Source organism: Pseudopipra pipra, chromosome 6, assembly GCF_036250125.1.
Source record: "Pseudopipra pipra isolate bDixPip1 chromosome 6, bDixPip1.hap1, whole genome shotgun sequence".
Classification (NCBI taxonomy): Eukaryota; Metazoa; Chordata; class Aves; order Passeriformes; family Pipridae; genus Pseudopipra; species Pseudopipra pipra.
The window spans coordinates 39,332,559-39,358,271 of record NC_087554.1 but is presented as its reverse complement, the minus strand read 5'-3'; the positions used below and the strand labels follow the sequence as shown (position 1 = coordinate 39,358,271).

At 40.5% G+C, this 25,713-nt stretch overlaps 1 protein-coding gene across 5 annotated transcripts in view; it reads right to left on the bottom strand.

Moving 5' to 3' along the window:
• The window catches only part of LOC135416003 (signal recognition particle subunit SRP54), a 36,309-nt gene extending 10,668 nt beyond the window's left edge, over positions 1-25,641 (bottom strand). Inside the window, exons 1-16 of one of the 5 annotated variants that reach the window (XM_064658619.1) lie at positions 25,552-25,641; positions 22,389-22,497; positions 20,973-21,064; positions 20,301-20,385; positions 19,273-19,377; positions 16,426-16,492; positions 16,282-16,339; positions 15,426-15,576; positions 14,400-14,548; positions 12,960-13,060; positions 12,765-12,851; positions 12,279-12,352; positions 11,923-12,031; positions 11,002-11,172; positions 10,416-10,511; positions 9,323-9,786 (exon numbers count right to left, since the gene is read on the bottom strand). In XM_064658619.1, coding sequence (XP_064514689.1) covers positions 9,695-9,786; positions 10,416-10,511; positions 11,002-11,172; positions 11,923-12,031; positions 12,279-12,352; positions 12,765-12,851; positions 12,960-13,060; positions 14,400-14,548; positions 15,426-15,576; positions 16,282-16,339; positions 16,426-16,492; positions 19,273-19,377; positions 20,301-20,385; positions 20,973-21,064; positions 22,389-22,466 — 1,515 coding nt within the window. In that variant the 5' untranslated portion in view covers positions 22,467-22,497; positions 25,552-25,641 and the 3' untranslated portion in view covers positions 9,323-9,694. Of the gene's footprint in view, positions 1-1,296; positions 1,474-5,529; positions 5,696-9,322; positions 9,787-10,415; positions 10,512-11,001; positions 11,173-11,922; positions 12,032-12,278; positions 12,353-12,764; positions 12,852-12,959; positions 13,061-14,399; positions 14,549-15,425; positions 15,577-16,281; positions 16,340-16,425; positions 16,493-19,272; positions 19,378-20,300; positions 20,386-20,972; positions 21,065-22,388; positions 22,498-24,859; positions 25,300-25,351; positions 25,514-25,551 lie in introns of those variants that run through there. The other 4 variants (XM_064658617.1, XM_064658618.1, XM_064658621.1 and 1 more) reach the window with 4 other exon arrangements.
• Positions 25,642-25,713: the final 72 nt, after the last annotated feature.

Genomic DNA, 25,713 nt, shown 5'->3' with positions numbered 1-25,713 from the left:
ATCTTCAACCACAACATTTCTTAATTATGGATTGCCAAATGATGGTGCAGAAGTCCTTTCAACAACAATGTCAAGTAGAAAGCAGTGCACTGGTTTCTGTGCGTGCAAGGACTCTTCTTTCAAGTGCGGGAACAAACAGCTCTATACCAGCATCTGCCTCCAGCGTGCAACCAGGCAAGACCAGCTGCTGCACAAAGCCATGACTCCTGGATGTCTGACCACACTCCAGCACATCAGGAAGGACCCAATTTTAGAGTCTCCAGCTCAGTACAGGCATCCAAGCCCAGAGAGGGCCAGGAAAGGAGCCCTGTCAGCAGAAAGGGAATAGGACTGCAGACCCAATTTACTGGGGTAAGAATTGTTGTAGGAGGGTAAAGAGGCAGTTGGGACACCACTTTCTGGGGCTGTCATGAAAGAAACATGAGACTGGTCACATGGAGAGATGACGAGAAGGATGTGTATCTTCTTTGGGACTGACTGCTAGAGGGTGGGGAGCTGCTGCTGCCAGTGTTAGCACATACAGCTGTGAGCTCTGCAATCACACTATCACCACAAAATAGTTTATTAAACAGGCCAGCAGAATAAAACAGATTATATGTTTCATTTTACCTCTAAGTATAGAACCAGAATCATTGAGAAAAAAGAAAAATGTATTTTAGCAGCTACAATACACACTATGGCAACAGCTTTAATTGTTGAGACTCCACTTGAATCTGGACCAACAAAGGAAACTCCATTCACAAGCTGAGCAACATCTCAACATCTAACAAGACAGGTGAACATTACCTACATGGACTAGGCAGGTCCTTTAGAACCTGTTTTTTATACATCATGAATTACACCAGTTTTCCTTCATTTCTGCAAGTCATCTGTTTCTTTCCCTTCTATGCTCTTTTAATTGTATCAAAGTGCTGGTATGGCAAGTCTAAATTACAGGTTCAACTCTCCACTGTCAACAAACACAAGCAAACAAATGTCCCCCCGCATTTTTTTTTTTTTTTAAACAAATCAAGGAGATACCAAGCAAATACTATTAGAGAGGGAAATGCTGGAAAGGACAAATTGGAACAGTGAAGAAATTAAACCCACTTGTAATTAATAGGGCTATTTTAGTGGAGGAGAACTCTAGGACAAAACTTCCCAAGAATACTTCTCACAGGTTTCTGAGTACCTGAAGCCAAACATATCAATGGAATCTTTAATACTGAATACTAAATCAGATTTGTAACATAAAAAATGAAGTATAAAATGTTGATAGTTACCCGGTAAACCAGAAGTATCAATCAAAATACTTACAGGATCTACAGGTGGCAACAGGTCTTTTTTCTCTTGTTCATCTTCCTCTTCATCTGTGCTATATTCTTCCATTGTTTCTCCACTTGCAAAATGAATAACTCTCCTTGGAATTTTCTTCTTCTTTCCTATGACACCCAGCTCCACATTCTCAAAGCCACCATCTCCCTTTGCAAGTTGCTATAAAGAAAAAAAAAATCATTATCTAAGTAGATGCTTCTGAAACTGGAAATTTTCCCCTTAAAAAATGTGATATTTAAAATATTTTAGCTTAATTAGCATATGCAGTGAACATTTGAAAGAGCTTGGCTGTAGGCAAAAAATAAGACTCACAATTCTGTGTGCAGATATATAAAAACTGATCTCTTCTCTAGAAGTAACAAAAAGGTAAGTGCCTTTACTTCAGCATGAAAGCTGGTATTAAAAACATCTATTCCAAAAAAGCACGGCATTATATAGGAGCTTCTGGGGGGGGTGTGTTTCTTTAAATAATTTGGTAAGCATATAAGATTTAATATTGAAAAGTATTGTTGGTTTTGAAATTAATATCTAATGAAATTAATGAAATAGTTCATAGGCTGTAGCCACCCTTGTGAGCTCAGGCAGACACCTCTAGCACAAAAGAGAACTGAATAACTAAGCAGCCAGGCTCAAGCTTTAAAAAGATGCATCAAGGAATCTACCCCTGTGGGCTTTCATCATCAACCACAATTAGTACAAGGGACCATGCTAAAAGGACAACGCTCAGTTCTGTGGCTAAGGACATATAAAATGAGAAGTACAATATCTGTTTTTGTTCTTCCAGTTGCTGAATACTACAGGGCAGTCTTTGGGTCACAAGCACTAAAAACATATACTTCTAGTTCAAAGGCCAATCAAGAACACTTCAGGCTAGTAACTCCTACAGCAAGAGAATTTTAGTATTTAGTAGGTTTTGTATTGTAGCTATCAAAACAGAGCATTTGTCTTGGTAGAGTTTTTAGACACTACTGTATCAAATGCACAAAACTGTTCTGAAAACATTTCTGTCATGTAGAGAAGGCCACAGAGGTCAGGAAATGCCAGCCACATGTTTTTAATGTACCATGAAGGTTTTTAAAAATGCATGAGCTCGTGTAATTTGAAACTGTATCGTAAGGAATGACGTGTCTAAGTACATACAGAATCCAGGTTACATAAAATGGGTATATTTCAAATTCTGACTTCTTCCCTATGCAAAACTTAATGATCTACACAAAGCACAAATCAAAACTATAAATAAAAAAATATATTTTATCACATAGTTGTGAAACATCCCTTAATCACTGCAAGCGCAGCATCACCACTCCCATCTCTCATGCTAGACTACTACATAAAACAGCTTTGCAATGCAAACAGGCTTAGTTAGCTGGGAAAGACAGTGGGCACGGGAGAGAGAGGCAGGAGGGGGCCGCAGGGAGCCGAATGGCTTTCTTCATTCCAAGCACAGATTTTTCTCATGCCCACAGAGAAGAGGGAGGGGAAGATGACGTGCAGAGCTCTACAGTGTGGACGAGAACCACACCAATTCATCATCTCTCCAAGCCCTCGTACCATGGCTCCTCAAAACTGCAAGTCATCTCACCTTCCCCCACCCAGCATTTCTTTAGCAACAGTGGCACATTTCAGGCATTTTCCTGGAGGAGCAGAGCAAAATTCAGTAGCAAGTTTTCACTGGGGTAATTCAGCTGAAACAGCATGGTATTTTCATGCAGATTCAGATTTTCATGTAGAAAGACAAAACTATCTGGAGCTCAGTGCACTCTGCTGTCTATCAGTCTTAGGAACAGAGAAAAGCTACACAAATATGAATGCTGAAAACAGTGAAGCAACCTAAGCATAAGGAGCACTCCGTGCTGCCACTATAAAAGTGGGTACCACTTACTGTGACTCAGTTCGGTATTTTCTGGTGCAAAAAGCAGCACAGAACCAGCTTTTTATGAACATTTCGTGCTCCTTTATTGGCATCATACAATGACGCTGTTTTTCATGTTTAGTCACAGTACTACACAGCACTATTTTTTGCTAACACAACATCATAAATATCACTGAGATTAATAACAGCAAGCAACATGAGTCCCTCCTTAGAGCTCTTCTAAAGGCACAGTCTCTTCATCTCATTTTGGCTTGTTTAATGCAAATGCTTCAAATATTTTAACTTAGAAAAAAATAATGGTTCATGTTTCAAAGTTGAAAAAGCAGCCCTTAATTCCCTGCACACCCATCCCACACTTCACTTACACTACTCACAATAAGCAGCTCTGCGCAGCTGGTACTACTACAACATTTCAGACAAATGCAGCAATTCAAGACAATAAGAATACATCAAGGAACAACAAATCTGGTTCCAATTCATAAATTATTAAATAAAATAATAAATATCAGCTGTTGCTTTGGTTATTACCTAGTCAACAAACATGTGTAGGTTTTAGTTATCACTGCAGCATTTATCCTTTTCATTTTTACCTGTCAATAAAAGCCAACTCTCCCAGTTACAAGCAGAAAGTTCAGCATCAGTGAATTTATTTATCTTTCCAAAACAGTGGCAATGCAGATCTATTCTAGAGCTGTCAGCTAGACTCACTTTATAGCTCAAATGTTACAGTATTTCCTGTTTGAGAATTTATACCTTTGATCTTCCTTCATGAATTTGATCTTCTTTTCCAATTCAGGAAGTTTTTACAGTTTTTCAGTACATGGCTTTAGTCAAGTTTGTGACCACATTTTTTTTTCCACTGGCCTGTCCTTCTCTAACACACTATATGGTCTTGAAAGACTCAGCATTTGTCTTAACCCCACATCAAAGAAGTATCTACTTTGGTATCTGTTTGACATGAAGGCCTGTCACTCTTCTGCTTTCACCACGCTAGCTGACATTCTTAAGGTCCTTGGTAAACACTATAAAGCAACTTCCTCTCTCTTTTAAATGTCCTCTTGGAATTTTTCTTGGCTTTATGGCACACATGAAAACCTTGCCTGTCAGGAAGTCAGCATCTGAAACTGCTGTTCCTTGTTTACTCTCTTTACACCCACCCTCTTATCTCACCCTTTGGCCAGAAATAGAGAGAGAGCAGGGCATCTTTTGACAGTGTTGGTACAATAATCAGCACAATAGAATTTCAGTCTACGTCTAAAATGTCAAAATAAATAAACTACAATTAAGGATAAGGTATGCCTGGACACTTGCAGGTAAGCTAGGAGAGCTGACACAACTAATATTAGGTGATGCAATAATATAAAGTTTCACAAAGGAGAGGAAGAAGAAAAGCAAAAAGCAATAGGGAGATTGCATTATTCCTTTTTGCATCTTTTAAACCATCGAATGAAGGAATTCTTGAGAGAAATTATGACCAAAAATGCCAAAGTGTGTGATGTCCGCTTTTGCTCAAAAAGATGAGTAATTCAATTTGCACAGATCTACTGGTCTGATACTGCTAATCCCTAGAAGGCTGGTATTAGTTAATGAAAAGTATTTCTACCATGCTATCTTGGCTACCTTACTGATTTAATTTGTGTTAGTTTTTCTGGCTAGGGTTTTGGGGGGAGTTTGTTTAGGTTTGAGTGAAGGTGTTTTTTAATGCTTGCCTGGCTTTCCACCCTTGTGTTTCAAATTAAACAGCATGAGTCTTTCTCAAACAGAAGACAACAAAATTACAGAGTCAGAGGACGATTGTAAGACACCCTCGGAACAAACAAGCCTTGGAAAAGCACCATAACCAGTGAAGCGGCAGCGCCTGTAACACCCAGGGCGAAGCCGCGGCCGGTGCAGGGGCAGGCGCGGCAGGACAGGCGAGCTCCGGGCTGGGGTGTAATTAACAGCTGCTGTCCCTCACCACCTCCACGCCTTCGCCAACTTCACAGCGCGGAGGGAAGCGGAAACCTGTCTCGCTTTAATATTCATCAGGCTCATTTGTCAGAGGCATTGTCCCCGGAGAACAGGAGACACCGGAGACACGCGCGCCCGCCGTGCTGGCTGTAATTACAGCGCGCTGGACGGGAGCACAGACCGGCCGACACATCGGCCTCTTCTCCCGCGGCCGGGCCCCCGCGCCCCGGCGACGAACAGGGGGCTTTCCCCGCCCCGCACACCCGCGGGGTCAGGCCGCAGCCGCCACCCATCCCCGGCCGGACCCCCCACGGCCTCGCCCCGCTGCGGAAGCGGCAGCGCCCGGGCCCCGCTGCTCGCCCGGAGGGGCCGGGCCCCGCCGCTCCGCTCACCTGCTCGGGCTCCATGGCGCCGACGGCGGGCGCGGGGCCGGCGGCGGGCGCGCAGTAGAGGGTGATGGCGGACAGCCCCTGCTCCATCCTCCCGCCCGCCGCGGCGCCGGGGGAGGGCGGCAGCGGGGCCGCCGCGGCCCGGGTAGGCGAGAGAGGCCGGGCGGTGCCGCCCGTCACACCGCCCGCCGGGGCGGCGCTTGGGGCCTGCCGCGCCACCGCCCGCGCCCCGCTGGGGCTGGCGGCGCGCAGGAGCCGGGATCCACCTGGGAGAGGCTGAGGGCACCTCTGGCCTTTCTCTTCTCGCCCTAGCCGGGCATCCGCCGGAGCCAGGGGGAATCAGGGGAGAGGGCGGAGGCAGCCGGGCTGCCAGGCACAGCCGTACCTCCAACCCAGGAGGAAGCATACCTGCTCTGAGGGAAAACCCTAGTTTTTTCCAAAATATTGTAAAAACGTGCAAAATAACAGAAGAATAGTTTAACAAATACATGAAGATCCTTGACAGGATTTAGGGATCGTCCTCTCCCAGGGCCACCCTTGCTCAGTCTTCCAGTGTTGGCTCAGGCAACTCATCATCATCATGATCGTGGCTAGGCTTTGCGAACAAAGATTTAGGAAGGCTCTATCTACGTTTCTCAGGCAACTCAGCACTTTGTAAAGGACCAACCCCTGGATAAGAAAGAAATGAAAACCAAGGGTGCACTGGCTCCTGAGCTTCGTTTGGGTGGGAAAGTAACACGCAGTCCCAGAAGGCAGGGAAAAGTGTTTGCCACGTAATAGGTTTGCTCAGCTGCTCCAGCAGAGCTAGAAGCACTTCTCCCCCTAGCCTGTGCCGAGGCCTCTGTGCTGCAGGTGATGGCCCAGCCGGAATAGAGAACCAGGGCTGACCCTGGCAAAAGGTACATTAGCCAATGCCAACTACTAGTGAAAACAGCTGGAGGTGGAAGCATTTGAAGCATCCTTTTCATGGGACTAAGGAGGAAGTAGTTTTAATTATTTTTTTAAGTTGGAACCAATGGCTGTAAAATGCACTTACATGGCAAGAGCCATCCTTCAATCCTGCATCATTAAGAATAGCTTCCAAAAAATTAGTGTATAGCACATATGGGCTCTCAGACACTTTCTTAGTCATATTAAAGCATTAATTACATCCTGTAACAAATTAAAAGCCCAGGTAAAGCACAGATGTATCACACAATTATACTAGCATAAGGCAGAAAATGTTGCTTTGTGAAAAGGGCTGACAACACAGAATGTATTATATTGAATGTATGATTACAGAAACACATGAATTAAAGACTACGGTATTATTTTAGACACTACTGGGCTGACTATCTGCTTTAGGTATTAAAAATCTGTATTACTTAAAGTTGCAAAGAAACAAATTAATGTTAGAATACAAAAATACCTCTTACCCACAGCAGAGTCTACATTCTATTTAGTAAGGACTGGTTGAAATAGGGTAACAGCTCCTAAAGAACAGCTTTAAGTCATCAACCAAACAACTTGCTTTCCTTTGCCTCTACTGTGATTATAGCAGCGGTACAGTAGTACTAAACTTAATCTTTAACCTCCCAGAACAACTGGCATTTGCAACTGAGACAATTTTAATAAACTTAGCACATGACAATATTGAAAATCCTATGTAAAAGTAAAGACTGTTCACAAATAAACCTATAGCTATTTGTGTGTGCTAATAGTTAATTGTCCAGCTCCAATCACTCAGCTATCTATTGACCATCATAACTGTTTCCTCTTAGTAGACTGCTCAGCAGCAGACTGAGCTCAAACAGCTCAGACAAAAGCTTGTCTGACAGCAGCAACAGCTTTCAGCAAGATACACACAGGAAGACAGACCTCAGTCATCTAAGTATTTCCAGCAAATTTCGCTTGCCTCTAGCTCTTCAGGGTTCTTGTATGCCAGAGAGAACTTTTCTGTAGACTTTTCTGAGATCCTGTGGAGGATGAGTACAAAAACCCTAATGGAAGAAAATGGTGCTAGGGGAGTTATTACACACTTGCCAACAGTGTTTTATTTGCATCAAGCTTTGAGAGGCCATATAGAACATTCTGTTCTCCTGCAACAACTTTAGCATTTTCTTCCACACATTGTGCTCTGCAGGATCCATAAACATAAAAATTATATCCCAGTCTCTAAAACTGTTCTCTTACAAAGCTAGGAGAGAATTTTGTAAGTGCTGCTCTACAGTTGAACTCTCTTTCTTGGTGCCTCCAACATACATGATTTTTTTTTTTCAGACTTAAGATACTCAGGCAACTTTTCTAAGTATTTTCCAAAGTATTTTCTACCTGGCTCGCTAAGGTAAGAAAATATACGCTTTGTTCATTCAAGCATATATCTTCTACTTTAAAGGAAATGCATTCTGAACTTGCCCTTGCCTCTGCCAACACTCAGCTAGTGACAGCTCTCTTCCTATCTGGTAGCAGAGTTAGTTTGGAAATGGTGAACTAAAAGCTAAAACTAAATGTATGCAATAAATTGAAAATAGAGGGTTAATTGTTGGTAACTTGACAGTCTGACTGAGCCTGTCCTGAAGCACAGTGCTTCAGTGTTCATCCTCAATATGCCTATTCATGTTTGATTTCCATCAAATGCATTTAACTATCCATTCTCCCCTACTGACTGCATTCCAAACCAAGATTTGATACTCTTTTCTGCTTCGTTTTGTACAGTTCATTGGTTTGTGCTGCTCAAGAACTAAAACTACTATTAAAAAAAAAAAAATCAGGTTTTAGTAAACACACACCACTTCAGTAGCTGAGGACAGGTCCCCTAAAAGCTGGTGATATGCAAGGACTCTTTAGTTATATCTAAAATATTCAGATCCAACTTAACTGATCCTTTCACAGACTAATGCAATGTATAAAATGCAGTGCATTAGGTAAATGGCATACCTGAAGATTTTTCAGCATCCTTCATGCATTGAACACAAGTACCACTAATCAAGTAGAAGATAGTTTCACATTATAAACTAAGTTACAGCATACATTACCACAAGAGCATAATTTCCTATAAAAGATATTCACTGTTTGCTGCCACCTTTTCAAAGAACTGGCTGACAAATGGACCCACTTGTTTTAATTACTACATTTAGCTTTTATCTTATATAAGCAATAACATTGGGTGTCCATTTACAAACCAAGCACTCTGCAGTATATTGAGGTTCATAATACACCCTCCTACTTTAAGGGTAAAAGATATTTGCCAAGATTTCAAGTTTCATTTAGTCTACACCTAGTTTCTGAACTGTGCTTGTAGATTCTACCCTTTTGAGACCAACACAGTAAACTGAAATTCTAAAGAAATGCTATAAGAAATTAAGACTAGATTGTAGCTGAGCAATATGCTCTGTTAGATACAGCTATCTCTGTGTTAAAATTCAGTACCAGCACAGAATTCCACCTAGGATGCATCAGAAATTATCTCCTTAACAAAAGAATGCTTAATTAGCATCCCGATATGAAGATTTTCTTCAGTATATGAGACAGTTTGATATCTGCATACCCAGATATACTTCATTCCTCGTGTACAGGGACAGAATGATATAATTCTGTAGAACAAAGTCTTGTACAAACGTGAGCACAGCACATCCACCTTCAGAAATGGTCCACACCTGAGCACCAACAGCAGATTTTCAGATACTGAACTATTCTTACAGTATCTATGCCAAACATGAGTTACAATACTCTTTAGAAACAAATCAAAATAAGGAAATCATCTCATTACATACTGATAAAGGGCAGTTAGAAACAACTGAAGAAATGGGCCATTCCCTTGTTTATAACCACTTACATTTTATTTTACAGTATATTTGTGACATTTTATGTTACTATAACCAAAGATCAGGGTTGTTTACAAATATAATGGCTGCCATTTGATGTAAACAATTAAAAAGTGTCTCTGAATATTAAAATTTTACATCATGATCTTATTTCATTAAATTGAATTACTCTTTGTGCCATCAGTTATTAGTGGAGAGGAACTAATTTAAGCAAAAATAGTTTCCAGAAATTAGATGTAGAAACTGAGAAGCCTGGATAAGATTTCAAAAGACCACTCCCTCATCACTGTAAAAAGGAAGAAAGCAAATTCTTTCACTGAAGTTGCAATGATGAGTCAACCAAGTCCATTTGTATTAAGGCTTCTTTACATATTATTGAATCCCATCATGCCTTTCATATTGCCAGCAGCACCTTGTTGAAATTGTCTCATCATTGACTGCAAACCTGCCATGCCACCTGCAGAAAGTGAGAACATAATGTGTTAACTCTGAAGCCCAGCTCTCCTGCTCGAGGCCTCATTAAAGTACAGACACTATTTCAGTCCCATAAAAACGCAGAAGCCCAAGACTGTCAAAACAGGCTTAAACAGCTATTGAAAGTAAAAAACTGAATGACTAATTATAGAAAGGCCTGCAAAACACCAGGCTTAAAGTAGGGTTTATGATGACCTGTGCATTATGAACTAAAGAAAAAACCTTGAAGGAATGACCAGTATCAATTAGTAAGGTTCTGGTATGGAAGTCTTTATTTAAAGCTGCTCTTATCAAATTTAATTACTTGAAGCAAAGCTTGGAAGGGAAGTTTAGGCAGATTTGCTTTACCACAGTCATTCCTCAAGTCATCACTGTTCCCAGACACCATTCCAATTGCTCATTTTGAGAGCTGAATCCAAACGAAAAGGCTAGATTAAGCACCGGTAAGTGCAAAGCATTTGGACTAAACTTTCTCATTCTTGTTAGAAAGTTTTAGAAATACTTAATACTGATATGTAACGCAGATATTCCCATATGACATTCCTCACTTCTCTATTTCAAATGCTCCACCATAACTGTCCTCTCTTGAAGCTATAAAAAGTCAGCACATACCCATATGATGAAGAACTCTTGGATCCATCATCTTTGCCATCTGTTGGTTCAGTTTGGCCAGCTGAGATGGGTTTACATTCTTTGACATATCACCACCTAAAAAAAAAAAGTGGATTAGCATATGGGGCTAGAAATAAATCTGAATGTTACCTTCTAATTCTAAATTCAAATCCATGAATCCATTATCAAAAGTTACTACATCAGCCACTTAAAGTTACTTTAAGGATCAACAGTCCCTACACCCCATATAACAGATTGCAGTGTTAGTACTGTGGTAGTAATCAAGCCTACATTCATAGAAATACAGTGGCTTTCCCTGCTAAGTTACACATTAGTGGCATGAAGAACAGTGCAGACCTTACCAGTTACTTAAAGTTTTCAAACATCATGAAAATGAGTGAGCTACAACTCACTTTCTCCTCTCCCTACTCAATGTTTTCACATTTCCTCTGTGTTCACACATGAAGTAATGTCCCCAGCAAGTTAATAAATTTTTGTTTTGTTTTGTTTTTTTGAGGGGGGGAGTTGGTTTGTTTACTTTTGGTTTGGTTGCTTGGTTGGTTTTGTGGTGTTGGGTTTTTCTTACCTTTGAAAAGCCCTTTGATGCCTCCCATCTTTTTCACCATCTGTGCAAACTTAGTGTATTGGGTCAAAAGCTCCTGAACATCTCTGGTAGAAACACCTGAACCTCTTGCTACTCTTTGGATTCTTCCTGGCTGCTTACTGAAAACTTTGGCACCATCTGTACTGTCAAGTTCTGCAGTCAGAATGTGGAAAAGAAAGATATATTGAGTTACTGACATTAAAAACTGTTACAGCTGGTAGCAAACCTGTTCTCCTACTTGAGAATTTAGTTTTTAGCCAGAGAACAAAAAACCTAGTTTTAGAAGTGACAATGCAGAATTTTACATAAATGAGACATAACATTCTAGGAAGTAATACTAAAAAAGCTGTTATCTTCATATGTTAATCATCATGATAGAAAAAATTGTCTGAATAAATTATGTTCTCAGCATACTTGGTCTTAAGCCATATTAATGTGTTTAGTGCAAGGGTAAGAGGAGCATACTTCTGCAGGAGTTATGGGTGGATTCCAGAGACCAGGCTATATCACCAAGTAAATCTGATGGTGGGTAAGAAAACAGACAGTAATGCCAGTTTAAAGATTAAGATAGCTTTTTAATTTGCAAGTGTAGCATTAATAATTTAAGAACAGTTACAATATGAAAACTAAAAATACATGAATTTCCAATAGAATGCTTCAAAATCCCACCTACCCTACACAAGACAGAGCAGCAACTGGCAGTCATCAAGGTATCTCTAAATATTTAGACTTATTCAGATAGTTGGAGACATGCATACTCCTTGCCATTTCTAAGAGTCTTAATTATTTCTCATCATTTTCTGTCACAGTAGATGCTGCAACGTCTTTTTGTTTCCAAAAAGATCTCTAAATAAGCTTGTTCAACAATGGAGAAAGAAAAATAGCCCAGGACATTTGTTTTACCTTGATCATTCATACTGTCCATTATAGTCATCAGTTTCTTTAGCCTTGCCATTGATTCCTGTTCATTGCCTTTACTCATGAAGTCAGTTCCAAAACCAGGGATCATGCCCTTGTTTCAAAAGTGAAAAACAAAAGCTGTATCAGAATAGGCAAAGCTAACTTTAATTAAGCAGCCAGAAATATAGAGAGCAACTTTTAGTTCAGTAGTTATGCATTACAGTAGACAAATTTCACCTTTTGAAAAACATATAGCACAGACTATAACACCAGTTTCAATGAAAAGTTCTAAGTTTACAGAAGTTGGTCAAATATCAGTGAAAATCTGACAAAATAAAATGATTTTGGAGATAACTAACCAAGATCTGACTGAATGGTCCCATTTTCATGATGTTTTGGAATTGTTCATACATATCTCTTAACGTAAATTGACCTAAAGTACAACAACAAAAAAAAAGTTAGCAGAAGTCACACTAGCATTTTGGTCTTACTCTCCTTTCTCAATTATTCTTCATTTTTACAAGGTGAATACTATACGGCATAGATAAATGGATAAACAAACCTCTTCACTACTCACATGGATAAGCAGTTTAAGATGGCACATGCTGAACCGTTAAGCTGGTTATTCTGCAGTTACAGGCTGACAGACATCACTCAAAAAACACAACTCAGTTTACTTGCCTGCCACGTGTACTAGAGAAAGAATAGCTATTCTTCACTGTGCACATGAGCAAGTTTTTTATGTCTACACATAACAAATTAACTCAGTTGTCTCTGTCACAGAGAACCTGTCACCATTACATCACTGTAACACATCTGCTATTCAGGCCCTGGGAATAACTTACCATGTTTTAGCTTTTCTATGAGCGCTTCATTGTCATCCAACTTTAACTCATTTACTTTATCTATCAGTCCTTCAATATCACCCATACCTGGAAAAGGAAAACAGTTCTGAAATTAACATAAAAAAAATTACACTTTGACTTTCCATTATCCAATTCAAAGTGTCTTAAGTATAGTTGTACATAGTACATACATACCGAGCAGCTTGCTGATGAAAGGCTGTGTTTTAAAGGGTTCAAAGTCATCTATGTGTTCTCCAGTTCCAATAAAAATAATAGGACTCTTTGTGGCAGCAACTCTGCAGTAAAATACATTTTATGAAATGGTGTCTCAAAAAACCATCCATGTTTTGTACCATCTATTAACATAATCAGCTATCCATCCTCAACACTATGCATCCTCTCTGAAGTATCTTACTCCTTGATTATTATTAATGAAAAAAACATCCAGCATTTGGATGTATAGCTGACAGTAGTTAAAAAGATTTTTCTCTAATTAGTACTTTGTAAAATACAAACTCTGCTTGGAAAAAATCATCAACAGAAATAGAAGTTGTTTATCTTCATTGCTGAGTTTAAGAAACTTGAGAGGAAAGAAATAAAAATACATCATCTCCAGTTTATCCTAATATTGGGAGGTCATATGACACAGGCATTGATTACATTTTCTTCAAGGTACCTCAAACAACAGACAATCTTGTTTTCAACACAGGAAAAAAGCTTAGCCATAAGAAAACTCAGAACCTTTTCACCAGTCAATTACTGGCACTAGCTTTCAGATGAAACTCAGCTTCCAGTCCACAGACAGTACAGAGCAAATACAGCCGACTTAATGCCTGACAACTAAAACAAGAGCAAAATAAAGATACCAAAAGCTTTAGGTTTCTATCACTACACTATAAATAAAACAAAATACATATGGCAGTTCAAGAACTGTAACACTTCATATCAAAGTCAGACAGTGATGCAGTAAGTCAGTGTCAGTTAACATTGACTGTTTTGACACATCTCAGCTCAGTACAAGCTGTGTCATTGAAACGCAGCTGGAACAATCATACAAGGCTGAAGATAAAATGTAGCATAGTCTAGTCAATAATCTGCCAAGATACAGCACATGGCAAGTCCAGTGAGAATGGAATTCAAGTAAGTATGACTGCAGACAACTTTTTACCAAGTTGCTGGACACTGGCAATCCAGAAGTTTGATTTGCATCACAGTTTTAAGGCTACTAGATATGACTAGGTAGAGGTTTTCCCCCTTTGGAAAAAACTCTCAGGCATTAAATAAGAAGCAAGACTCTTCAGGTAAGCTATATCTATTAAACCCCAATGGATCTTTTTGGGAAATATGGAATGAATATTGCTTGATGCTGTTTTCAGAAGAGAGAAGTCTGACATGTAACAATATGCACTACTATATTCAAAATACATCATAATATCTGATTCTGATGTTAAATATCAACTGGTGATCCTATCAATCAGAAAAAGGGTAAGCATCTAAGTGTTACCGACTTAAATCTCAGATTCTGTGCAATGTGACAGTGACTTTCACAGAACAGGTTTCTGTGAGACAATAAGGCATTTGCATGGCTGGCTGTGCATAGCCAGATGTTGGTCACTGTTATACCACAATACTTACGCACTAAGAGCTCCACCTCCTTTTGCGTGTCCATCGAGCTTCGTAACAATAACAGAAGCTACATCTACTTTATCTTTGAAAGCCTTAGCTTGAGCTTCACAAGCTTGGCCAATGGAAGCATCCATCACATAGACAATGTTATCTGGTTGCTAGGAGAAATGAGATACACAAAATAATAATTTCCTGCTTTAGTGAAAAGTGTTCATGCATTATCTTCATGCATTCAGTAGCAGAACTTGCTGCAGTAACAGTATGTAAGGGCTGTGCAGTTTAAAACAGGACATTTTATGAACAATATTATCTAAGGACCATTTGAAAAACTGATACTGTATTACTACACGAAAGATTTATCTACAAGACAGAACATTACAATTTAATAGGTTTGTGCTTATTAGTTGTGTTTCAAGTGATTTTAGCCAGTATCTTGAGCCAATGAGCTAATTAGTATCTACAAGCAATTAATGGCTCAAATTGTCCATTCAGTTTTACATTAAGAGATTTAAGACATCATTCCTCTGAAAACAAGTTAGCCATTAGCAGGAATTCTGTGGGAAGTGTCATATTGTCATGCAAGACCACAGAATCAAACAAGTAGCCAGACTTTTTAAACCCATACAAGAAACACCAGCTTCATTTACATATCAAAACTGTTCAAAGTTATCCAATCATCTCTGTTTTAAGACAATTATTTGTGACAATCACAGAAAGTTTTGTATTCGTATTTACAGGAAACCAGATCAGACTGGTTCTTTCATCTAGTTTTTCCACGCAAAGAAACTGAAAAGTTAAAGCAAGAATGGCAGTCTAGTTATATGCAAGTGTCCTTGAATTACAGATAAAAGAATTCAAACTGAAAAAATTATCAAGTACTCGTCATTCAACCTTTGCTCATTCATACCTGTTTGTAATTTCTAATATAATCTAGTAATTAAAGCAAAATCTACACAGAACATTAGGACATAAAGATAAATCAATTGCAGTCAGATGACTATGACAGAAGTTACTATATTTCTCAAAACTACTCACTATGGCATTAGCAACTTGTAACATCTCTTCAAACAACGAGTCTTCTTGTTTGTGACGTCCGCTTGTATCAACAATGATTATTTCAAAGTTTTCATTCTTAAATTTCTCAACACCTTCTGAGGCAATAATTACAGGATCCATTTCTGTGTAACTGATAAAAAAGAGAAACATCTAGTAGTTATATGTGCAATTTTTTATTCCCAAAGAAACTAATTTAAAATTTCATCACCTGACTATAAACTTGTTAACTATAAATGTATCTAGATTTCAAGAAGAAATTTCTCTTATGTCAAGCAAAAGTTGGTTAAAAATATGCCTTCCTAAGCCATTTACCCCTACTACATAGTGAACTGAAGTGCAAAGGACTGTCTGTCTCACCTGCTGAAGCCACACTAAGTTCTACTACCCCTTTCCTGAAATACAATTTAACTGAGCACCTAGACAGTACACCTCCAGTGAAGCTTAGAGGAAAGTTATTTACTGCTTTATAAAAGCTATTTTAGTCCACCTCTGCTTCTACTTGACAAAAAAAATTAAGCATCAAAAATAATATCCTTTGATTTGTAAGATAATTCCTGAAAATGTGAATATGTCTGGTAGAAGTCTATGAACTGCTATACACAAAGTAGCAAATTATTCCTGGATGCCTGATCTCTTCTTACACTATCCCTACCTGCTAATCCTGGCAGTATACAGAATTAGGCAGAATTTTCATATGATTAGAGAAAATAGAATATATTACTAAAACCTAATTTTTTAGGCAACACTGGATGGGGCTTAGTGCAAGACCTTCAATAAGGAACAATACATCATTGGAGTTAAATTGTCCTCCAAACTGATTCTGAAAGATGCTTACCTCCCATAAAAGGGAATTCTTGCTTTTGTGGCATTCTGCTTTAACTGGTCAAAAGCACCTGTAAGACAGGTATAGTCAAGGGACCACTTAAGAAAATCTCTAAATATTACAGATAGAGAACCACATCATTAAAGTCTGTATTACCTGCTCTGTACGTGTCTGCACATATCAAACAGGTCTTCCAGCCTTTCCTCTGATAAAAGTATGCTAACTGTGAAAAGAAATCCAAAACAAGCAGTTACACCAAAGGTCCACTGACATGACACTGTGTAACAGCTTGTGAGTCACTGAAGTACACACACAGAAGACACAAAGGCAAGCTAGCCTTCCTATAACTGAGGCCACTGACTACAAGTATCAAATGTTAGCATGGCCATTATTTAGAAAAGTATGTTATAAATAATTATTAATGGCAAGATGAAAACAGCAGCTTGACTCTGCTTCTAATTTCAGTTTCTGAGTTAGGAATGACTACAAATAACTCAAGTTCCCATTTTACAGACTCTTGGATTCTGCTGTTAATACTGCAAATTGGACTAGCATTTAGGAACTACCCAAAACAGTAAATCTTCAATATCAAGTACCATACTGGCTACAACTTGCACAGCTCGTGGTTTCTGTACTTCCAGAGGAACAAAGATATTTCCATTTGCAAGGACATATTTTAGAGTGATGAATAGAATCCTTAACTTTCTTGTAACACTCAGCTTCATTGGTACAATGTACGTTCACAAAACACTTGACTGACCAAAGGCAAACTTCCAAAATAAAGTTCACCTACAGAAGCACTAGGAAAGTCTTCTGAAATAGGAGGAATTCATATATTCAGTATAGCCTACATGTGAACCTCAAAAGCAGATGACAAAAAAAGCAAGATAGATGCATCTTTTTTCCACAGAATAATTTTTCCTTCCAGTTTGGAATGTACTGAGCTCTGTCTTGGGGTGGATGATGAGCAAGTTGAGAGCTTATGGTTTAGGATAAAAGGGCAGACCAGTAAGGATGATGTTGTTGTGGATGTTTGCTACAGGCCACCTGATCACAAGGAACAAGTGGATGAAGCACCTTGGAGCTGAAGCAGCCTTGGAGTCACAGGCACTTGGAGGGGACTTTAACTACCCTGACATCTGCTGGAGCAGCAGCACAGTGAAACAGAGTCCAGAAGGTTCCTGGAAAGCATGGATGACAACATCCTGTCACAAGTAGTGGAGGATCCCACAAGGAATGGTGTGCTGCTTGACCTTACACCAACGAACAAGTGTTGGAGATGGGAAGGTTGGGGGCAGCCTTGGCTGTAGTGACAGAGAGATTGTGGAGTTCAGTATTGGGCAAGGAGGAAGCAGGGCAGCGAGTAAGATTACAACCATGGACTTCAAGAAAGGTAATTTTCACTTCTTCAGGGATCTTCTTGGAAGAATCCCATGGGAATGGGCCCTGCAGGGAAGAGGGGTCCAAGAGATTTAGTTGATATTAAAGGATCATTTCCTCCACGCTGAAGAAGGATGCATCCCGATGAGCAAGAAATCAGGCAAAGGGGGCAAGAGAGCTGCATGGATGAATGAAGAACTGTCATTACTCAAGCATAAGCAGGAACTACATAGGAGAAGGAAGTGGGGTCAGGCCAGTTGGAATGAATATAGAAGCTGTCAGAGTAAGTAGAAATGACACAAGGAAGGCCAAGGTTCATCTGGAATTAAATCTGGCCAAGAATATCAAGGGTAACAAGAGGATAACAAAAGGACAACAAGCTGTCTTTGAGCCAGCAGTGTGCCATGTGTGCCCAGCAGTGTGTCCAAGAAGGCCAATGATATCCTGGGGTGCAGCAGGAAGAGCATTGCCAGCAGGTCGAGGGAGGTGATCATGCCCCTCTACTCAGCCCTGGTGAGGCCACATCTGGAATGCTGTATCCAGTTCTGGGCTCCTCATTGTGAGAGACATGGAGCTCCTGGTTCAGCAGAGGGCCATGAAGATGATTAAGGGACTGGATTGTCTCTCTTCCAAGGAAAACCTGAGGGAGTTGGGCCTGTTCAGCCTCAAGAAGAGACAACTGAGAAGGGACCTCAATGACTGTAAGTACCTGCAGGGAGGGTGTCAAGAGGATGGAGCCAGGCTCCTCCCGGTGGTGCCAAGCAATAGGACAAGAGGCAACCTGCTTGAAACTGTTGTACAGGAAGTTCCACCTGAACATGAGGAATAACTTCTTTACTGTATGGGTGACTGAGCACAGGAACAGATTGCCCAGAGAGGTTGTGGAGTCTCCATCACTTGAGTTATTCAAGAACCGTCTGCACACAATGCTGTGCTATGTGCTTTAAGATGATCTCCCTGAGCAGGGAGATTGAACCGGATGACCCACTGTGGTCCCTTCCACTCCTACCTATTCTATGATGTGTTGATTCATAGCATTCTTTTTTAGCCTCAAAAAAATACAAATGTAAATTTCCTCAATGAATCTGGGGCTGGAAGAAGTTTCACACCACACACTGATACTTAACTGAGGTATCTAATACAAAAGTCAAATTCCAGTGGCTTGCCTAAATAGTTAATGGAGTGAGACAGGTTCCATTCATAGTACTAGTCTTTGACCTAGAAAGCGAACTATAGTGTCATTGTTTAACTCCAGATGGCAACTAAATGAGGAAAAATAGAAAGAATCTTTCTTATCCATACACAGTATTGTTTCAGCAAGGGTTTAGTTCAAAAATTTTTGAAAGAAGTCCTACAAGCCATTTGTCCCAAAAGAATATTACTTTGTCCATTCCTCTCATCTCAGGAACCCTTCTGCAAAAATATCTCTACCTTTTAGAGAGTTAGCATTTTGCTACTAATAGAAATAACATAGATCACAAGCAAACCCTACCTAAGGAGTCCAATGACCACCACCTTCCCCAAGGAAAAAACCAAACCAACCAACCAACCAAACACAAACCAAAACAAAAACAAATAAACAAAAAACCCAAAACCCATGCAAAGAGATTCACTGCACATTACCTTTGAACAAGTTGTTGTTTTACCGCTTCCTTGCAAACCAACAAACATTATAATATTCTGTTTTCCTTTGGTAGGTGTCCATGCTTTGACTCCAGGATCTACAAGCTAAAGAACAAAGTTTAACATATGTAGCAAAACCAAATGTGGATAGCACAGAGAGTTGGTATCATGCTAGGTGCCTGGTTTCATATTCAGTGGGGCAAAACAATTTTTGCATATTTAGTCTTAATTTTGCTCAGGTTCTCGCTGACTTACAGTGAACAGCAACAGCCCACGGAAGATATCTACTGTTATGCATAATAATTCTGCAAGAGTAACAGTGTTAATTTTTTTCTACCACCAAACCCTACAGTCAGGGTGGCCTGTGTAGGTGGCACAAGTGTAACAACCAACACAGAAACAGGATCTCCACCCCACCGTCACTGCTCAGGATGAGCTTGTTCAGGTGAGAATCCCACAGCGCAGAAGGCTTTTTGGGATTGCTGCCTCACTTCTGAAATGAGTAGAAGGTACATACATTCCTGAGAGCTATGGCTGGGCACAGACTAACAGAACAAAAGATTACACTGCTAACTGAAGGAGGGTAGAAAATGGATACTCAGGTGCTGATTTGACCAAGTAGGTAAATTAATGAGAACTGTTGCCATGAACTGCTAGGTTGTCACTTAACACTTTTTCAAAGGCTTATAAGTAGTCTGAACAAATCTTCATTAGGGTAGCAAAGGTGTGTTCTGGGACAACCAAAGACAGCCCAAAAGCTAGCAGTACTTTATTCTTCCTTTGTCTTCACATTTCAATTGAAGGCTAAGAACAGGTGAACTTAAAGCTTAAACTGAAGTTAGCTTGAGAAATGTCCAGAAAGTAGTTTCAATTAGAATATTACTGTTAGCAATAGGAAGAAGCCTTTCAACAGAAAGCATAACTGCAGGTACCACATAACCACCTAAAAGCTTGGCTTGCTACTGGACTGCTTCCATAGCCTGGGCTGTACAAGAAAAGTAACACAATGCAGAATTTTGAAGTCCTACCTTAACAAGCTCCTTAAAGACTGCATGCTGAATCATTTTCCTTTTGTTAAGGCCAGATGCCATTTCTTCAAGATCAATTGCAGACCTGAATTTAAGAAAACCATGAAACACTAGCATAACTTAAAGCATTGCTTAAACCTAGTAGTAAACAAACAAAGTTTTTGTAATAAACAAAGTTTTTGCAACTGCAGCATCATCCTGATGAGTTGTCAGATAAGATGTACTTAAGTGACATGCACTGGAGACACTTCTGTACAGAGGATAAAAACAAGATTCTAAAATACTTGCATCTTTCAGACTTGCATTTACTTGAATTACACATCTGAAAACAGGCAAGGTAACAGTACTAGTCACATACACAGATCTATTTATAGGCAGCACAGAACATGTGAAGATGAAGTGTCCAGGAAGTAATGAAGAACTTGTTTATCAGACAACTCAGCTGATGAGAGCAACAGTTTTTTGAGAAAAGCCTGTAACAGCAGTAAATGGCTAAACTTGATGAAAATTCTTTTAATGAAACTGGCTAAATGTTTAGTGCAAACTGCATTTTCCTGTTAAAGGTAAAGTGGGTGTGTCTAAAAAAATATAAAGTTATAAATTCTTCTGTAACCTCAAATTACAACTTTTACAAACATCAAGACTTATATAAATTCTGATTATTTCACTTACTTGACATTTTCTCTAAGCTGCTTCACAAGTTTGATATTAACATCAGCTTCCAGTAATGCTGTACATACTTCTTTTAACATAGCATTTAAAACCTTTGGAGTATAAAAAAAAATTGTTTTACAATACACAGGATTGACCACCACAAAAAAAGTCTGTGCATTTGTTCCTACATAAATAAAATTTAAATTTAATAATGGAAGAGAAGGATTCTCAATTGTAACAACTGCACACTATATAACACAGTAACAACAGAACACTTCCTATTGCTTTAAGGCCAACAGCCGCTTATATGGTAGCAAGACTTTCTAAACTTCCCTATGGGTACTCAGAGAGTACACCAAAAAATCTCACATCACACCACCAGCTCTGTATATACAAGTATTCCTTAAATGCAAGATGGACACCCTGCTATCTGCATTTTCAGAAACTGGACTGCTGCTCTGGTTGTATTTCTTCTAGGCAAGCAGGTGCCTTGGTTAGAAACCCAGTTTATTAGTTGTAAGATTTTTCGAAGTGAAAAGTCTTGAACAGAAAGATTTTTTTTGAAAGTAACACCTGCATAAATGGCCTCATTTGCACATCTTGAGTTCTTGGAGGATAAAAGTTTCTACTGCTACATACTGGGCTGTATTTGATTCAGTTAAGGATTTGTTGTCTCCCAGCTGCCAATATGGTAAAACCCTTCCTCTATGCACAAGTTCCAACCCTACAGCTCTCAATAAGCCTACTTTTTAGTTACTTAAAGCCACCTGTTTGTCCATCTGAAAACAGTTTCTGACAATTTATTTGCTCAGAGGCACATTTAAACCATCACATTAGTTAGTTTGCCATCTTGCTTTTCAGTCCTATAACAGAATACACCTAGCTATAATTTCAAACTCTTAATTACAAAAAAATACAGACTATACCAACTGAAACAAACATCCAGAATCACACACTGGCTTGAATATAAAGGCAGCAAACAACACACTCCTCACATTTCAGACAGCACAGCTTACATTGAAAGCTATTTGTTCTTCCACATTTCAGCTTCTACCAGCCTAGTTCACATCTGCATAGTCTGGTTGCACACACAGCCATAAATCAGAGCAGGTGCCTACCTTCCGCCCAACCTTTGGTACATGCCTCCTCTGGCATTATCTCCACAGAACATTAATCTCCCTAAGTACAGCCACCACACTCAAGGACCCTTTGACCACAGGACCCACTATGTCTGAGGTGATTATCCATGTATAAATCTAGTTTTAAGTTCTGGCAGTATTCTCAGGGGGTTAAAACTTCCAGTAGAAATTTTACTTGAAGGAAGAAAAGGGCCTCCAGATAACATCAGCCTACTTCAAGCTTTTCATCAGCCTCTGAGAACTTTTTCTCAGAACTTTTAAAGTGTTAGTGCCATCACATTTGCACACCAGTTACCTCCTCATTGATAATCGTAGCATTGCTCAGAGAGCGCAATGCTGAAGTTATTTTTCTTCCAAGATCTGCGAGAACCATTTTGGCGGCTTCAAGTACAACTCAGAAGAATCTGGAAAACAATTTAAAAAAAAAATCAAGTTACAATATCACAAATTAATTATTCCAGGAACTTTCAAGTAAAGAATCCTGCTTTGCAATCCAGAAAGTGCATAAGTTTTACTTTTTAGTTATTTTTAGGAAACACTGGCCTGAAGCTAATTTTAGGCTATCCTGATGGCCTACTTAAAAACAGAGATACCACACTTCAATTAGGAAGCATTTCACCGTGTAGAATAACTGCATTGTTTTCACCAGGAAAAATACAGTTCAGACAGATTTCCAGAAAGAACTTCCTGCTTTTTATCTTCTTGTCAGCAATATGCTACATGACAGAATAAAATCAAGCAGGATAGCTTAGAAACTCTGCATCCTGCAAAGCCAGTATGACCAGAAGCAGGATATTTTGCTAGCAAAATTGAACATTATTTACTGGTTGCATTTTATCTAGCTTCTCATAAATCAAACTGAATTTCCCATTTTACTAACCCTACAAACATGCTGGCATTTTAATAAGCGAAATTCGCATTGTAGTTTTTAATGGATTTACTGGAAAAACAGATTGTTTTTGTTCACTACAGACACAAATCTCACATATAAGTGTACCACAACTTACAGTTAAGAAACCATAAAAAGTTAATTTCTGAAGGGTATGAATATTCAGTTCAACATGTTAAACCACTCCACCTCCTATATAACCCTCCAGATATATTCCAAAAGAGCTAAAACAAGTCACCCATGTAAGCCAATCTCCTGATTGCTTTGTCTAATTGAGAGTTACTATTGTTACAAAGCTGGCAGGTTAAACCAACAACAAAACCCTAAAACCAACTGCCAGCCTAACCCTCTCCCCCCCCCCAATACTGAGGTCACACTGCAGAACAAAGTTTTCAGGAGCTTCAAAAGACGTAGGATAAATAAATCCACTGTAAATACAGGACCTGGGTACAGCAAATGATGCAAATAAATGCATTTACACATTTTAAATTTAATGTACATTGTATGTACAAGCAATTCCAAAGTGATATCCATTACCATGCCACCTCAATATTCATTAAAAAAATTAGTCTATGCTTCCTAAGGACCTCTACCCATAGAGTATTTGCAGATCAGTACATTAACAGGTATGGATGTCCACCTTCTTACATTGCTGAAAGAGGACTTCACGTTATCTGAAGTGGTAAGGAAGGAAACCTTGGAGTTTTACAAGGCATACAAGTCACATTATTGCACCATAATTCTAAAAAACCATTATCATCAATATGATCTACCAAAGGGTCTCAGCAAAACAGATGTTCAAAACATTTTTCAAGTTCATTTCCTATGAAAATCATAATAATGCAAAAATAAAACCCCTTAAAAATAGCATTGCAACTCAGTAAGCTTTGAGCTGCTAAAACTGCATCCACAGACAAAACTTAACCACAATACTTGGATATAACAGCTAAGAAATTTGATAGGATGACCAACACACAGAAGCCATGTGACTGCTCAGTATTTAAAATTAGTTTCCAGAGTTCTATGGGTCTCTAAATACAGAAAGTTAATTATGTCCTAAGACACAAATGTTTCCTCTGCAGAATTCCAAAAGCTTCTTCCAACAGCCTTACAACAGGAATAACGCAAATACTTTGCTAAGGAGATGAGTTTAAGTATTTTCATATCAACTGCTCTTGCTAGCACATTAAGAAATCATAAGCCATCAGAATTACTAAGGAGTGCCAAGTACAGAAATTAACAGAGCTTGTCACACACAGTCCATCCCAGTCGAGAGCCACACTCCCGACAACTGCTTGGGTGGGCAGGCAGCCAGGAGGGCATTAGCAGTGACTGCACTGCAGAACATGGATATGCTGAGCATCCGTAGTTCTGGAGAGCTGAGCTTTAATGCAGCATCCCACAAACACCCTGAGCAGGGTTAAATCCAGCAGGGCCCTCTAAGAGACTTGCCAGGCTGCAGCGAGCAGGTCTCTGCTGAGCTCAGCTCTGCACAGCCTGAGCCACCTGGGCACCTCCACAGTGAGCTCCCAGGACATCCTTCTGCTCCATGGAGTGCCAGGACTCTGTGCTTCTGCCGGGAACAGGCATTTCAGGAACCAAGGGGCAGCAGAAATAGCAGGGGGTTTATTAGGTCTAAGAAAATCAGCAATGAAGCAACTCTGAAGGGACAGACTGCCTACCGCTGCTCAGCCCCCCATCATAAACCTATATAAATCTGCCTAGCTAATCTAGTAGTACTCTTTTATGTAAAGGATTTTAAAAAGTGAAAAACTCTAAAATGCAAGAGCTGTTTAAACAGCTATTTAAAAGATAGCAAGCAAAAGGGACATTTACTTAAAGTCTGTATAATAAAGTTACACTAAATGTACACTTACATGGATTAGATCAACCTCAAGTCAAATACTGTAACGGAGCAGCAGCTGTTTCAAAGGTGCGAATGGCTGGAGCTGCTGCAGCGTCACTCAACCTTAGCTTACGAGCTTCCACCTTCAAGTTACCCGGCAAAGGACGGGAAGGCGCCCCCGGGAACGGCAGCGGGGACCGGCTGTCTCGCTTATAGCCCAACGCCCTCGTTTTCAAGGGAAAGGAGGGAGAAGCGAAGGAACAGTCTTGGATACGTGCCCCACCGCTGCCTTCTCCGCGGGCACCCGGGCTGGCCACAAACAGCGACCAGGCCCCGCCCGGGCGAGCCCCGTCCCAGTGACTCGGACAGCGGGGACTGGTCCGGGAGGCCCAGAACTGCTCCCACTGAGCTCTGGCGGACCGAGGGCCCTGAGCGGCCCGTGCTGCCCCCGTCCAGTCCCGGGGCCAGGAGGGCCCGGTGCCCACCTTCCGTCCCCGCTGACGCGACAGCTGCGAGCACTCACCGTGCGCGCGGAGCGGGGCACGCGGGCAGAGCCGCGCCCAGCTCAGCCCAGCTCAGCCCAGCCCAGCCCAGCCCAGCCCAGCCCGGCCCGCCCGGCGCTGCCGCCGGGGCGAGGCCGCCCCGCGAGACGCTGCTGTCGCCGCTGGAGCCGCGCGGAGCTGCAGCCGCCGCCGGCAGGGAAACGTCAGCAGTGGCCCTCACCTCGCGGGCCGCGCGTGTTTCCGCTTCCGGGGCGCGCGCCACGGCGGGCCCCTTAAGGTGGCTCCGTGTAAATGTCCCTCCCGCGCCCGGCACGGCCCCCGGCACTGCTGGGAACAGCCTTAAGGGAGAAAGGGGGTGGTGCGTGCCGGGCGAGGGGGAGGG